Genomic DNA, 15789 nt, shown 5'->3' on the forward strand with positions numbered 1-15789 from the left:
CCTCTGTATCACTCCATGGTGAGACCGCACCTTGAATACTGTGTACAATTCTGGTCGCCGCATCTCAAAAAAGATATAATTGCGATGGAGAAGGTACAGAGAAGGGCTACCAAAATAAGGGGAGTGGAACAGCTCCCCTATGAGGAAAGACTAAAGAGGTTAGGACTTTTCAGCTTGGAGAAGAGACGACTGAGGGGAGATATGATAGAGGTGTTTAAAATCATGAGAGGTCTAGAACGGGTAGATGTGAATCGGTTATTTACTCTTTCGGATAGTAGAAAGACTAGGGGGCACTCCATGAAGTTAGCATGGGGCACATTTAAAACTAATCGGAGAAAGTTCTTTTTTACTCAATGCACAATTAAACTCTGAAATTTGTTGCCAGAGGATGTGGTTAGTGCAGTTAGTATAGCTGTGTTTAAAAAAAGGATTGGATAAGTTCTTGGAGGAGAAGTCCATTACCTGCTTTTAAGTTCACCTAGAGAATAGCCACTACCATTAGCAATGGTAACATGGAATAGACTTAGTTTTTGGGTAATTGCCAGGTTCTTATGGCCTGGATTGGCCACTGTTGGAAACAGGATGCTGGGCTTGATGGACCCTTGGTCTGACCCAGTATGGCATTTTCTTATGTTCTTATATCTCCGCTTTGGGCTTGACCTACCCCGTTCGCAGAGGCCCACCTCAAAGGCTGTTCCTCCATGGACGCCTTCTGTCCCGGGTTCCTGGCTGACCCAAATGTGCCGGCATAGGCGGCGGGGGGGAAGGAGTCTCTGGGGCTCAAAGATGTCTCGCCGAGCAGCATCAGAGCTTGCTCCTCCTCCGAAGCTGCAGCCGGACCTCCCGAAGCATTCTCTGCTGTAGTGCAGAATTCTTTTATCGTTATTTGTATGATGGTAGGCTTAAGGGGGGTCGAGGCGCCGTCCCTTACCTTCCCCTTTCTCTTGGTGTGAGGCATATTATGTTCACAGGAAATATTTTTTCAACGACTCGGGAGTTCTGACACACTGCGTCCTATCCTCACAGCACCATTTTGTTCTCCCTCAGTGACCCTTCACGAAAGCCTTCTACTAGGAAATCTTATCGTTCCAAATGGAAGAGATTCTCCTTGTGGTGCACGACAAAGAAAATAGACCCCTTTTCCTGCCCCACAAGGTTCATGGACTACCTCTGGTACCTCTGGTACCTCTCTGAGTCTGGTCTACAAACTTCCTCCATCCGAGTGCATGTCAACACCATAGCCACTTACCACAACCCCTTGTAGGGTGCTTTGAGAGGATTGCTACAACTGAAGCCTCCACTGTGTCCTCCAGTTCCCTCATGGGACCTCAATGTTGTGCTAGCACAGCTCATGCAACCTCCATTCAAGCCCCTGCTCTCCACGTCATCTCACTTGGAAAGTGCTCTCTCTACTTGCTTTAACATCGGCTCGCAGAGTCAGTGAGCTACAGGTGTTGGTAACATACCCACCTTATACAAAATTTCTCCACAATCGTGTGGTACTCCACACTCACCCTAAATTTTTGCCAAAGGTAGTTTCTGATTTCCACTTAAATCAATCCATAATCCTACCCACATTTTTTCCAAAACCTCACTCACACCCAGGTGAGTGGGCCCTGCATTCCTTGGACTGTAAACGTTCGCTCGCTTTTTATTTGGACCGCACTACAGCCCATAGGAAGTCCACCCAACTTTTTATCTCCTTTGATAAAACCAAACTGGGAGTTCCGGTGGACAAGCAGACCCTATCCACCTGGCTGGCGGATTGTATTACTTTCTGCTACCAACAAGCAGGCTCTCCGCAACAGGGACACGTGGAAGCACATTAAGTCAGAGCCATGGCAATGTCAGTAGCACACCTCCGTTCTGTACCGATTCCTGACATCTGTAGAGCTGACACATGGAGCTCTCTCCACACTTTTGCAGCTCACTATTGCCTCGACAAAGCTGGCAGGCAGGATTCCGTCTTTGGCCAGTCTGTCCTACATAATTAATTTCCAGTTTAATAACCCAACTTCCTACCTGCGACCCACCTTAGAATTCAGGCTGCCCTTATACCCAACATCACCCCTGTTGTTGTGCCCGTTGCACGTCGTTGGGTGCTTTTGGTTCACTCTATCCGGGCATCCTGTAGCTCGCTATTCACTCATATGTGAGGACTACCATCCTGCTTGACCTGGGAGAAAGCAGAGTTGCTTACCTGTAACAGGTGTTCTCCCAGGACAGCAGGATGTTGGTCCTCATGAAACCCGCCCACCACCCTGCGGAGTTGGGTTCGCTTATGTTTTATTATTTTATTTTTCACTCGTACTTTTTGCTACAAACGAGACTGAAGGGGGACCCTGCTAGTGGCATGTTGGGCATGTTCAGTGTGCCAGTCAAAGTTCTAGAAACTTTTGACAAAAGTGTTCCGTGATAGGGCTCCATCGATGTCACCCATATGTGAGTTGTCCTAGGAGAACACCTTTTACAGGTAAGCAACTCTGCTTTCTATTATGTGCTCCTCTTATGGATCCACCCCATCTCAAGGATTTGTGGTCTAATTGTAAACATTTGGCTTTCCTTAAATATTATTCAAATACTTTATTTTCTGTTTCTTTGCAGATAGTATGCTCTGTAATTATGCTAAAATTTAATAAAAATGAAATTAAAAAAAAGATCAAGTTCCCTCTTGGAATTTGAACTTTGTTTAATATATTGCTGGAATCTCCTTTTGAGCATTTGAAGGAGATTTACATAAGTTCTCACACTGAAACCGTGTTCTTGGTAGCCATATGTTCAGGTAGGCATATTTTGGCATTGCAGAGAACCTTGTTTGGTAATTTCAAATTTAAATGGTGAAGATTAGTACAATTCTTTTCTTTCTGCGAAAGGTGATTTTCTCTTTTCATCTTAATCAAATAGTGTATCTTTCTTCTGTAGGGAATATTCTTTTTTGCATCATTTGGATGTTAAGAGGTTTCTTGTTGTACTCAAAGGTTATGAATGGTTTCAGGAGATTGGATAATCTGTTTATTCTATTCAGAGGTCCAAAAAAAAGGCATGATTGCTATTAAGGCCATGTTGGCGCATTGGCTAAAGAGTAATTGGAGAGGTGTACGTAAATAAGGGAATTTTGTTGCTAAAGAATCTGAGAGCACACTCCCCTAGAATGCAAGCAGTTTAAGCAGTTTCATGGGCAGAGTTTCAAATGATTTCACTAGTGAACATTTGTAGAGTAGCGACCTAGTTGTCCTTGCATTCTTTTGCTAAGCATTAATAGCTGGCTGTTCAGGTCAGAGAGGACATGTCTGTTTTGTCTTGGAGTTAGAGTTGGTTTGGCAGTATTCTGCCCACAGAAGTAGCTTTGTATGCTATGTGTCTGGACTAGTCTGGCTGGATAAAGAGGAAGGAGAAATTTATTCTAACCTGATAATGTCCTTGACAGACCAGTTCAGGACTCTCCCTGTGTTTTTTCTGCCAAACTTTTTTCCACCATTACCTTTCTGAAAGATACTTTTAATCTCATTTGCGTAGCTTACTGGAAAGTTGTTTGTTCTTCTGGTTGTTTTTATTAATGTGGTACTTATTCTGTATTTGTTCTTCTGGAAATCCTCTGGTTGGAGGGAAAGCAGGTCATAATGGCAGGCTGAGATCAGCATAGAAGCCTATAAGGAATGGCATAAACAAGCCTGTTAATCAGTCTCCATCTGCTGATTGATGGCCTAACCCATGCGTCTGGATTAGTCTGGCTGGACTCAAGGGAAAGGCATCAGGTAAAAAGAAATTTCTCCTTTTCTTAGTTTACTCCTGAGTCTTCCCACTTTCACTCTCATCCCATGACCCCTCATTTCAGTCTCCTTTGTGGTGGAAGAGGCCCACATCCTGTGCATTGATACCTTTGGAGTTATTTAAATGTCATATCTCCCTTTTCGCATATTTCCTCTAGGGCAGAAGTGGCCAACTCTAGTCCTCTAGCCACAAATAGGTCTGGTTGTCAGGATATTCATAATGAATGTGCATGAGATATACTTGTATGCATTGCCTTCTTGGTATGCAACTAGGCTATATTGTGGATATCCTGAAAACCAGATCTGTTTGTGGCACACTAGGCCCAGTTGGTCACTCTTGCTAGTCTAGAATTTATATGTTTAGGCCTTCAAGACTGTTCATTAATGACCATTTTAGTAGCCACACTTTGGATCAGCCTCATCCTGTTTATCATTTTGAAAGTGTGATCTCCAGAGCTGTACAGTATTCTAAATATGATATCACCAGGGATTTCTCTCTCCATTTGCACCTAAGTATCCTTCAGACTTTGCCGTCACCTTATCCGCCTGTTTGGCCACATTGAGATCATCAGATGTGATCACCTGCAGATCCTGCTCTGGTTTTATGCTTAGAAGAATTTCATCCCAATTGCAGCCCAAATGCATGACTTTTTTTTTTTAATTTATGACTGTAACAGCACTATAGAATAACCATGAAAGAATATTGGTTTAAGCTGCTTCAGGGTTCTTCATCCGCTTGTTTCTTAATTGAACTGCTTGTATCTTATTTGGACCTATTAGTGGTTCTGACTCTAGAAATGGATTGGTCATTATAGCAGTCTTTCCTCTTTTAAACAAGAAAAATTAGCATTTTTTTATAGGCTTCCTCCAGACCAGATCCACAGATTGGTTTTAGAGCTGGATTTTCTCCCCATGATAGAGAACTGGGGCCACCAACTGACCAAGTCCTTGTGTGAGAAAGATGCCTCATAGTGCCTAAGAGTAGTCAGATTATCAAGATTAAAAACCAGGAGGTCCATATTCAAAAGCCATTTAGACGGATAACCTAAAAGCATTCTAAATGGCATACCCGGTTATTCAGCCCTTATCCAGCTAAATTCTAGCTGGAATTTAACCGTATAAAAAAGGGGTGTTATGAGAGTGATCTGGGGAGGGGCAGAGAGATCCGGCTAACCTAACCAAATATCAGGTATATATGGCTAGGTTAGCCGGATAACTTTAAACCTGCTTCTGAGCAGGTCTAAAGTTGGCTGGCCACATGTGGCTGTATTACTCGATACTTACATGGATGTCTTCAAAAGCGCTTTGACAGAAGATGAACCTCGCCAAGAGTGTGTAAATGCTGATCCTGCTCCCGATGGGGAATTTTGGCCTTCGGGAAGGGGAGAAGGATCGGGGGGGGGGGGGGGGGTGCAGTGGGATTTAAATTCAGAGGGCGGGGGGGGGGGGAGTCCTGGTCACTTATGCTCTGTAGAAGGGATTTGTCTGTGGGGGGCAGTGTGTAGGCTGCCAAGGAGTTAAGATGGGAGGAGGGGATTGCAAGGCCCAATAGGGTTATTTAAAGATTAGATGGGGAAAATAAGAAATTGGGCCATAGGCCCCCATCAACTCATGTTTGGGTTTTTTTTCCTGGCATTGTCTTTTTTAAAAGTATTGGGGCAAAGTTAACCACATTGGGAATATTTAGTGTGTTTGTGTGTTTGTGCTTTTAATAGTTAGGCAGTGAATAAACAAGTTAGACTGTATTTTTAAATAGTCAGTCAATAAGGCAGCTAGGAAGCAGTAGGTAGTGTGTTTATTTTTAAAAGTCTGAATGTTTGTATTTAAAAAAAAAAAAAAACCAACCCACAAAAAGTAGCCAGAAGCTAGAAATAAGCTAGGAGCAGTGTATACCTAAGTATAAAGATTGAAACGTTCAGCTCAGTTACGCACCTTGGAAAGGTGTTGCGGTAGTGTGATTGGGTTTGAATAGGTACCAATATTTGTTAATCAAGAGAGCAGTGAGTCACGCAGGCTAACTGAAGTTAGACTGTGGCACATTTAAAACTAATCAGAGAGAGTTCTTTTTCACTCAACGCACAATTAAACTCTGGAATTTGTTGCCAGAGGATATGGTTAGTGCAGTTAGTATAGCTGTGTTTAAAAAAGGATTGGATAAGTTCTTGGAGGAGAAGTCCATTACCTGCTATTAATTAAGCTGACTTAGAAAATAGCCACTGCTATTACTAGCAATGGTAACATGGAATAGACTTAGTTTTTGGGTACTTACCAGGTTCTTATGGCCTGGATTGGCCACTGTTGGAAACAGGATGCTGGGCTTGATGGACCCTTGGTCTGACCCAGTATGGCATGATCTTATGTTCTTACCCAGATTTCTTTTGAAGATATCTGGGTAAGTAGTGCGTTATCCATGCACATGAGGCTGAATAACTTGGATAACTTTAAGCTATTATATTCAGCAGGAATTTTCTCCCACTGAATATACAGGATAAGTTATCTGGCTAAACCTAGTTGGGTAACTTGTCCACTAGCTGTCCTACTGAATATGGACCTCCAGGAGATCAGAGTCTTTGACTGGGGTTCTTTTCTTTAAGCGATTCCATCAGATCTGCTGACTGGAATTTGTTTAATGCGTTTCAATGCAGGTTTGATGGTTGTGTGGTGGAATGGAGGAAGGTTACTTCAGTGTGTCATTTTGCCATGTATGTTGCCACAATTCTGTTGCTAGTAATCTTTGGCTTGAAACCTCTGTCCCCCTCCCTCTCCCAATTTAATGTGTTTTATGAAGCAAGCATATCCCCCAGTGCATGCAATTTTTAATACAGTTTCTTGGCCAGGATCCCCCTCCTCTTTCCTGTTCTTGCAGCCTGCAGGTCTGAGTACAGGAAATGATCTCACTTTGTGGGTCCCAAAGGTCGGGCTTCTCTGTAGCTTATTCAGGCAAGTAGCAGGGGACAGAGCATGGCTGTGATTTACTGTTTCCTGTGCATAGAGAATGATTCTTACAGGTAATTCTTGACTGTGCTCTGTATTTGCTTTGTGCACCAGGCTTAGATCAGATCAAATTTTGCGAGGATTTATTTATTTTTGCGGTGGTGGTGTGGGATCCTCAGGTGTTTAGATTGAGCTCCATGTCAGCCCATATTCTCTGCTCAACTTTTTTTGTTCTTATCCTTTTGAAGTGATTGGTGAAACAGGAAATATACATGTTTTGACAATTTTTGTTATGTTAATTTATTGTTGGTCGGGGGGGGGGGGGGAGGTCTTTATGAACCTCATTGACATTGATAGCATAGCTATAAAGCTTATTTTAAAAAAAATTAATTCTGGGCTTGAAACTTTTTTTTTTCAGTCCTCCAGCAATATCTTCCATTCCCTGCCTGAGAGCAGGTGCCAACTCTGGTCTCCCCCCCCCCCCCCCCCCCCCCCCCCACACACACACACAATCAAAATGTCCACTTTCTTTGAAAGGTACCTTATTCCACAAAATTTGAGGATTCCTTTTTCCCTTAATCGTTGCACCTATTCATTGCTGCAGGCAGGTATGTGAAGATGCTAGGGCGTGAATATTTTCACAGCTTGCCAGAGGCATCTGTTTTAGCATGCAGGGCTGGAGCCTGTCAGAGAGAACTGAGGACCAGAGTGTTAATAAGGATAATCTGAGTGAAATCTGACACTCTTCAAATAGTGGATTTGAGGTAGTTCAAAATCTGGAGCTGGTGGGAAGGGAGCAGCACAGGGAAGGGTGGTTGAATTCCTCTGTCTAACCAAGGGTGGAAATAAACATGGCTTTTCCCACATAGCCTTACTTGTCTGTGTGTTGCTTATGCTTCTCTGCTAAAGCATTCATGTGTTTGGTGCCTAGCTAGAATTTATAAAATACATTTTTAAACCTTTTTCCCTTTCTTCTTTCTTCTCTCCCCACTCTCCATCCCTCCTCCCCTTCTCCAGTGCCGCACAGCTGCCTGGAGTATTGGCCAGATGCCAAGGGCTGGCAGATGGCGGAGGGCTATTAGCCGCGCTTCACACGATTCCCTCTCCCAGCTCCCGCTATTTAATCAAATTATAGAAAAAAAGTCAATTTACTGAATTCTTATTCTTTGCTGCTTTCCTCCCTCTCCCAGTCTCCCCAGTCTCTACTCTTGCACTTCAACCCCTGCATCCCCACACCACCACAAAACCTGAACAGTGGGGCCCTAGATTTGGGTTTTTCACTTATACCTCTTCTGCATATGTTAGGACTGAGGTTACAAAAAAAAAAAAAAAAAAGACAGAATAACATATTTTGCCTTTTTATTTAGTTAGTGGAGTCATTTTCCTATCTTCTCTTCCTTCCCATTTTTAATCTGTTTACAGTGTAATTTCAGGTTTCTGGCCCAGTAGTTACCAAGGTTGAATTGATTATTGAAACTTAAGTTTCACAAATTGGTGACACTTCCCCTTAGGCCTAGTCTTCACCTTTCCCTCTCCTCCAACACGGTAACTTCCACAAAAAAAAATCTAATTAAATGTGTAGCCTGCTTTGGCTTGTAGCAAAGTAGTAACTGCATTCGTGGTGGGGTGTGTGTGAGGGGTGAGTTGCATATTGGAGATCTGAGCATTTTACTACTTGCTTTGCCCCCTGTGAAAAGTCAGCATCTGCAGCCTGGAGCACAAACTTATTTTTGTTAAATTCCTCTTTTTTATTTTTTTATTTTTACACATTGAAAGGGCACTTTTAGAACTCTCCAGGCTACTTGCTTTGTACTTGTGGTCTGCGAGACAATGTTAAAGCATCCCACGGTGGGATGCTGCCTTGGGCATTTTTTACCCTGCATACTTTGCAGGGGCAAAGTATGTGAGGTAAATAATGTGTAAGGATGTCAAAATGAAATTCTTGCATGTGTTTTATCTGGCCTAACCTAACTCTACCCCTTTTGTTTAGTGAAGGGGAATTTGCCCCCCCCCCCCCCCCTTCTTTTTTTTTTTTTTTTGCCTTTCCTAACTTGGCATCACTCTGTTTTAATTGTGAAAATGAGAACTTTGAGTTGGATGCACCTGGTTCTCCTCCGACTTGTAGTATATATTGTTGCTACACAATGTAAAGAGAATGCATATCTAGGTCTGTATTTTCTGGAGTTGATGAGAGAGCTGACATTGTCAGACCTTTACCAGTGATCAATTTTCTAATCTGTTTGGATGGCTTGTGGCAAAAGTTATTTCTTGGTGTTAGAAAAATCAGACTGCTGTAGAATGCAGTCTCTTGAGGCCTTAGAGTATACAGGGTGATAAAGTGGCAGAGCAACAAACCACTAGTGGGGAGAGGAGAATGCAGTAGAAGTAAATACATGGATGATAGGTTGGCAGTATGGACATCAGAACAATAGGACCACTCACCCTTTCTCTTCGTACGGAATGAATTCCACACAACCAAAATGTTAGCCAAACGTGGGGTGTGTGTGTGTGTGTATATATATATGTACTCATACACATATATATGTCCCACAAGGCTCTTCCCTCTAGTCCACACTATTTAACATATACCTCCTTCCCCTCTGCCACCTCCTAACCAATCTGGGACTCAAATTTTTCATATATGCTGATGACGTACAAATCATCATCCCCATACAAAACTCCATCTCAGAAACCCTCAATTTCTGGGAGAAATGCCTCAAATCCATAAACAACCTCCTCTCAACCCTCCAACTAGCTCTGAACTCCACCAAAACAGAGCTACTACTCATAACCAACCATCACACCCAGAAGCCAGCACTCGCAAGCGACCCTGCTTTCAACTCCATTGCTACTCAACTATGCGTACGAGACCTTGGAGTCCAAATTGACCAATCCCTAAACTTAAAAAAACACATTAATAAAGTACTGAAGGAAGGATTCTTTAAGCTCAACGTAATGAAAAAGCTTAAACCCCTCCTCCACTCCCACGACCTCCGCACTGTCATTCAGTCAACCCTCATATCCAAACTCGATTACTGTAACTCCCTATTTCTTGGCCTCCCCTTCTCCACCATAAGACCATTACAAATGCTGCAGAACGCTGTAGCAAGAATCATCACCCATGCACGCAAATCCGACCACATTACCCCCATCCTTAAAGACCTACACTGTCTCCCCATTCCCTTCCGCATCCTCTTCAAAACCTTGACTATTATCCACAAATCCATTTACTCACATAATTCAAACGGACTCGATGAACCTTTCCTTCATACACAACCCAGCCGTCCCACTCGAACCCATCACCATGGTATGCTCCAGATTACCCCCCCTCAAAAAAGCACATCTTTCCTCCACAAGAGATAGAGCCCTGTCTATTGCAGGCCCCACCCGCTGGAACAAACTACCTCTGAGCCTCCGTCTTGAACCCTGCCCTAAAAATTTCAAAAAAAAATTAGACCTGGCTATATAAACAGGCATACCCAGAATAGGATTCCCCAGACTTACTTGCTCTCCCCCTCAAATGTTATGACTCTGATATGACTTTTCCTCGCTACATTCTAGATTTAACCTGCCCCCATGTACCTCCCCGCTACCTCATAAATTGATGATACTTGTTCCCATTTGAACTCCCAATTTTCTCACATTTGTTTAATGTTGATTTTCCTTTGACCTTACTAACTTATATTATCACGTTATTCTGCCATGCATTGTTGACCTCCTTGTAACAAATAACTGTTAGTTAATTCTCTTCTTTCTGCCTCTCCTTCATCCTGTTTTTATGTCGTTGTCCCCCGCCCCAGTTCTCCCCAGCCTGTTCCATGTATTTTCCAACTTTAATTTTGATGTAAACAGATATGATCACACGAATACTGGTATAAAAAAAGTTGTTAAAGTAAAAAAAAAAAAAATATATATATACATACACACACACACCTGAGCATAACATCATCAAAACCTATTGTCCCCAGCAAGATGTCACCGCCAGGCTACCTAGCCTTCAGGCATCTGGTAGCTAAACTGCTTCCATGTGAGGGCCTACCACAGCCCAGGAAGGCACCCACACAAGTGCAACTGTATCCAACCACACCTCTTCAACATGATTAAAAAATAAATCAGCCCTCCCAGCAAATCCATCAAAGCATACTCAGTATACCAAAATCTGCTCAGGTAGACTAACATCTATCCCGTGACACCCACAAAACTCTGGCTGAGATTCCAACACTACAACTCCTCCAAGGCCTCCTGGAAGGCATTATTTAAAAGATCTTGACCAAATTCAGATAAGCGAACCCCATCCAGCCTAAACAGGCCAGGACAAACATCCCAAGCCCACTCATTTTTCATGTCTACCCCCCCCCCCCTCCACCCCCAGCTACATAGTCAAGAACCAATCTGCTGGTTAAGCTTGGCCCGACTACAACACCAAAGAACTAGATCCAAACATGCTGGCCTTGGAATGATGTCAAACCACACCACCACTGTATTGGGCAATCACAACATAATAATAGGTAAAATCTTTCCAAATAACATCCAGCAACACGACTGCCTCCCAGATCATTTCCCCCAAGATGTGCCAACAGTGCCACAGAGGAGCCCACTTCTTCAGCAAGTCACGGAAGAAAGAAAGAAGCTGATCCCAGTGCATCCCTTGTTGCCCATACGCCATGCACTGCAAAACCCAAGTGGGAGCCATAAGGGCATTGTTGCGCATGCCTATGTGCCCAAACCACATAGGAATGCCCGATGATCCAGCAACTCCTGGCACACCTCCAGTGACCTGTAAAAACCACAGTGAACAGTATAGAGTCCACATTCCCATGGAAACAAAGCCCTCACATAAGACTCAAATGCATCTGACTGCCATCTGCCAATCTGCCTAATAACATCCTTAGACAACCCAGACAGGGCAGCCGAAGTGGCCACACTAGTACAAAAGGGAATGAGTGTTGTAGCAAACTATTTAGCAATGGCCAACAATTCCCATGTACCAAGAATTGTAAACCCACCTGTAGGCCACATAGCCACAAACAGATGGACATTGGCCACTGGAGAAGATTTCAAACCAGACATAGACAAACCCTCCTGCATGATCTGCTTTAAAATAATGAATCTTCAAACAGACCGTCATTGCCTGCAGTATAATGTGTTCAAACAGCCCTGTAAAGTCAAACCAATCAGCAGCCTTAGCAACCAACTCCCCAACCTGAAAAGCACCAAAAAATGCCAGAACTAAAGCCACATAAGAGGCACATCTCGTAATTTGAAAAGCAAATGTCTGCCAATTTCAAATGCAATAACTCATGGATAATAGGAAGCCTGCTATCAGAAACCAGACCTACCTCCCTCTACCACCCTGACAACATACGCTGCACCAAAAAATGAGATGGGCAACCCCACCCATGTGCCTTAGGATAAACCTGCAGTGTGACCTGCAGCTCTGGTATAACCAGCTGCTTGGGCACTAGTGTTGTAAGCCATCAATATAGCCTGACTGGTACGGGCCCCCAAAACCATCCCCTAGAAAACAAAAAAAATTACAGAACTGCTGCCGACATACACCGTCCACTTAGATGGGGCTAATGATACCCACAACAAGCTTCAGGATGCCGAATCTCCAAAGAAAATTCGGGACCACCGCTCCTAGCAGATCCACTCCAGGTGCCAACTTCCAGAACACACCACACTTAGAACGAGAAAAAGAATCTGTGATAGTATTATCAATACCCGGCACATGATACGCCCACACGGTCACATTCAGCTGCAGACAGCACAACACAAACATAAATCCGCAATCAATAAACAGTGAGCTAATTGCTTATTGATAAACTGCATCACTCCCAAATTGTCACACCAGAATGACCTTGTCGCATAAGCAGTCACCCCAGATAACCAGCCCCACCACAACAGGAAACAGTTCCAAAAAGCTAATATTCTTTGTCGTCCCAGCCAACATCCACGACTCCAGCCAAGCTGCCGCACACCAAGACCCCCAACCATATGCACCAAAACAAACGCCTCTGATCGCATCCGTATATAGCTCCAAATCCTGATTGAGCAGTGGCTTCTCTTGCAACACACATCCCATTGAACATATTAAAAAAAAAATTGGACCAGACATGCAAATCCTCTCTAATACAGCAAGTAACTCTGGTGCAATGATGTCCCCTATTGACATCAGCCATGGCCACAGATAAATGCAGCAAAAATACATGTTCTATGGGCATCACCCAGCAGGCAAAATTCAAACTACCCACAAACAACTGCATCTGATACAAGGTAAGCTTTCTAGCCAACAATGCCCCACCTACAAACTCCTTCATCTTGGACACCTTATCCGCAGGAAGACAAGACATCCTAGCAACAGAATCCAATTCAATACCAAGAAAAACTAGCCTCGTCACTGGCCCCTCAATTTTTCCTTCAGCAGTGGGAATGCCAAACTGCTGTGCCACTGTGAAGATACTGGCCATAATGTACTCTCAAACACTGGAAGACCCAGATCCAACAAAAAGAAAGTTGTCTGGGTAATGCACAATGTTATCACAACCCACAACTCAAGCAGTCACCCAATGCACGAAAGTGCTAAACATCTCAAAATACGCGCAGGAAACAGAGCAACCAATCAGCATGTGTTTATCGAAGTAGTAGCTGTTTCTAAAGCAAGAACCCAAAATAGGAAAACTATCCGAATGCACCGGAAGTAAACAGCATGCTGACTCAACATCCATTTTAGCAAACAGAGCCCCCTGCCCATAATTACCAACTGAAATGCAGAATCAAGACGCATAGTGCACCGTACAAAATTCCCGGGGGAACAAAATCATTCACAGACTGACCCTCAGGGAAGAACAAGTTGTGAATTAAATGAAGAGCGAGGCTGCTTTTGGGGCACCACTGCCAAAGGGGAAAAAAAAACATCTGTGGAAATAGAGGCACCAAAAATGGTCTCCCAATCCTACCCAGTCACAACTCTTATCCCAATTTCAGGACCACCAAGTTAAAAATAAATAAATAAATAAAAAATAAAAAATCCCCAAACAAAAAAAACCTGATTCACTGAATCAGAATTGTCACCCCCCCCCCCCCCCACCCCACACACACACCAAAGGGCATCATGGCAAAGGAATCTATGAAGTTGTTGGCATAAATTTAATTTTGGTCTTGAAGATTGTGTGCTTTCTTCCCCCTTCACTGATATCAAAGGGGGAATGGCATGCACATTCCATTTCAAGAATTTGTTAAAATATCACGTGTAACAGCATTTTTTGGGCAGCAGAAAAAGGTAGCAAAAGTGTGAAAATTCCTGTTTCCAAAGTAGGTCTGGGGATGAGATTTGATCACAGCGAGTGTCTTCTAGATCAGGTGTTGAAAGCACAAGGTTCAAATGGTCAATCTCTTTGTTGAACAGGTGTACCCCTCCAACTCAGGTGATGACTACAGCAGGGATTCTGCTGGGTATGCTTCCTCTAAACCTACCAGCACTGTGTATCCTGGAGCCTTCTACATGCCAGGTCAGTTTTTATTGGTTATCAACATTTATGGCCTTCAAAGTTGACTGCGTCTCAGATCAATATTTCTTGTCTCCATTTCTCATTAAGTGGGAGACTGCATGCATTTTTCTATGCAAGTCTCTGCCTGCAAAGCTCATTTGATTCTTGTTTGTACACCACTTGTTTTATACAAACTGCCAATGACCTACAGAAGGGGATGGGGATGGGCAGTGAGTGACTGTTTTAGAGAGAAACTAATCTGACCTGCCAGCATGATACATCCTGTAGAGATGTGTGCACCCACCTCTCCATACAGTGGCTGTCCAACCCTTTGTTTCTTGTTGCTGTTGAGTCAGAAGAGAGGGTTAGAAGCAGAGATTCTGTGGCCAAAATATTATCTGGTGCTCAGAACAAAACCTTCTTTAGTGCACCTTGTAACTGATCTAATATCCTCTTCCTTCCCTTTAGAAGTCTTGGGGTGGGGAAGGGGGGGTCATTAGAGGTCACATAGTATCTTGTACTCTGTTCCTCTCCTGTCGTTCCCTATGAGGGTCATCAGGAGTCTCATCCTACAGTATGGATTTTACCTCTCACCATCCTGCCTCTTCAGCTGGTGGTAGGGGTACAGTTGCATGGGTAACAGTGAAGATCTGTATTTGATGTTTGTTTTCAGATGGACTTCATAATTCTGCTGATCTGTGGAGCTCATCAGGTCCAATCAGCCAGTCAAGTTACGGGGCCATACTGGGAAGCACCCCCTCCACTCTCCCACAGCCCAGCAGCTTTAGCAGCCTACACCCCCATGAACGAATGGTAATATGTGCTGCCCAAACTTGTATGAACTTGTAGTCCTGCTAAGTCTGTTTTACTTTCATTGCAAACTAAATGAAGCAGAGCTCATTAAAGCAACATCACATGGGTCCTGTTTTTCTAACACAAGAGACCTCTCTGGTTCTGAAAACTCAATGTACATTGTCTTTAGATTATGTTGGTTCAGTAAAGATTTTCATAACCTATGAAGAATCTGATATTACCCAAGACCACTGCAGCTACTGAAAAACAGCAAGACTGCTGTAGAGAAAATTGTGTGTGGGAACGGGAAGTTAAAGCCTGATATTTGACTACACGCATGATCTTGGATCAAGGTAAATTGGGTTGTTGCTGTGTATGCATCATTAGAACCTGGGCTGGTGGTGCTCAGTTTCACTTCATGTGAACACCACATAGAAGAAAGCTGAGGGGCTGCCAGTGATGGTGAGAAGGTAACCATACTGAAGTACCTGCCCCTTTTTGTAGTTTAATGGAAAGTATAGACCTAAAGAAACGTAGCACCTTTGGACAAAAGAAGAATGGGATGTAACAGCCAAAAATTAAAATTTTAAAAAGTGGTGGTTGGACTTGCTGCTTGAGGCATCTTCTGGCATTCATCCTTTTCCTTTGTCAGGCTCTTAATCATTGCATTTGGTGCCTGAGGATATGCGAGGTGCACATTTTTGAATTCTACAGCAGCTGACTGCTGTGCTCATAGAAGTGAGTTTTTGAGATCATGGCCATTGTTAAATTGAAAGCTGGCAAGCTTCCAAGGGGGGGGGGGG

General features: G+C 43.4%; 1 protein-coding gene across 13 annotated transcripts in view; it reads left to right on the forward strand.

Moving 5' to 3' along the window:
- TCF3 (transcription factor 3) overlaps positions 1-15789 on the forward strand; it is a 405060-nt gene that overhangs the window by 328141 nt on the left and 61130 nt on the right. For all 13 annotated transcript variants that reach the window (XM_029613971.1, XM_029613972.1, XM_029613978.1 and 10 more), the window contains exons 9-10: positions 14113-14215; positions 14868-15007. In XM_029613971.1, the coding sequence (XP_029469831.1) occupies positions 14113-14215; positions 14868-15007 (243 nt within the window). The remainder of the gene's footprint in view (positions 1-14112; positions 14216-14867; positions 15008-15789) is intronic.

The sequence above is a fragment of the Rhinatrema bivittatum genome, chromosome 8 (genome assembly GCF_901001135.1).
Source record: "Rhinatrema bivittatum chromosome 8, aRhiBiv1.1, whole genome shotgun sequence".
Taxonomy (NCBI): domain Eukaryota; kingdom Metazoa; phylum Chordata; class Amphibia; order Gymnophiona; family Rhinatrematidae; genus Rhinatrema; species Rhinatrema bivittatum.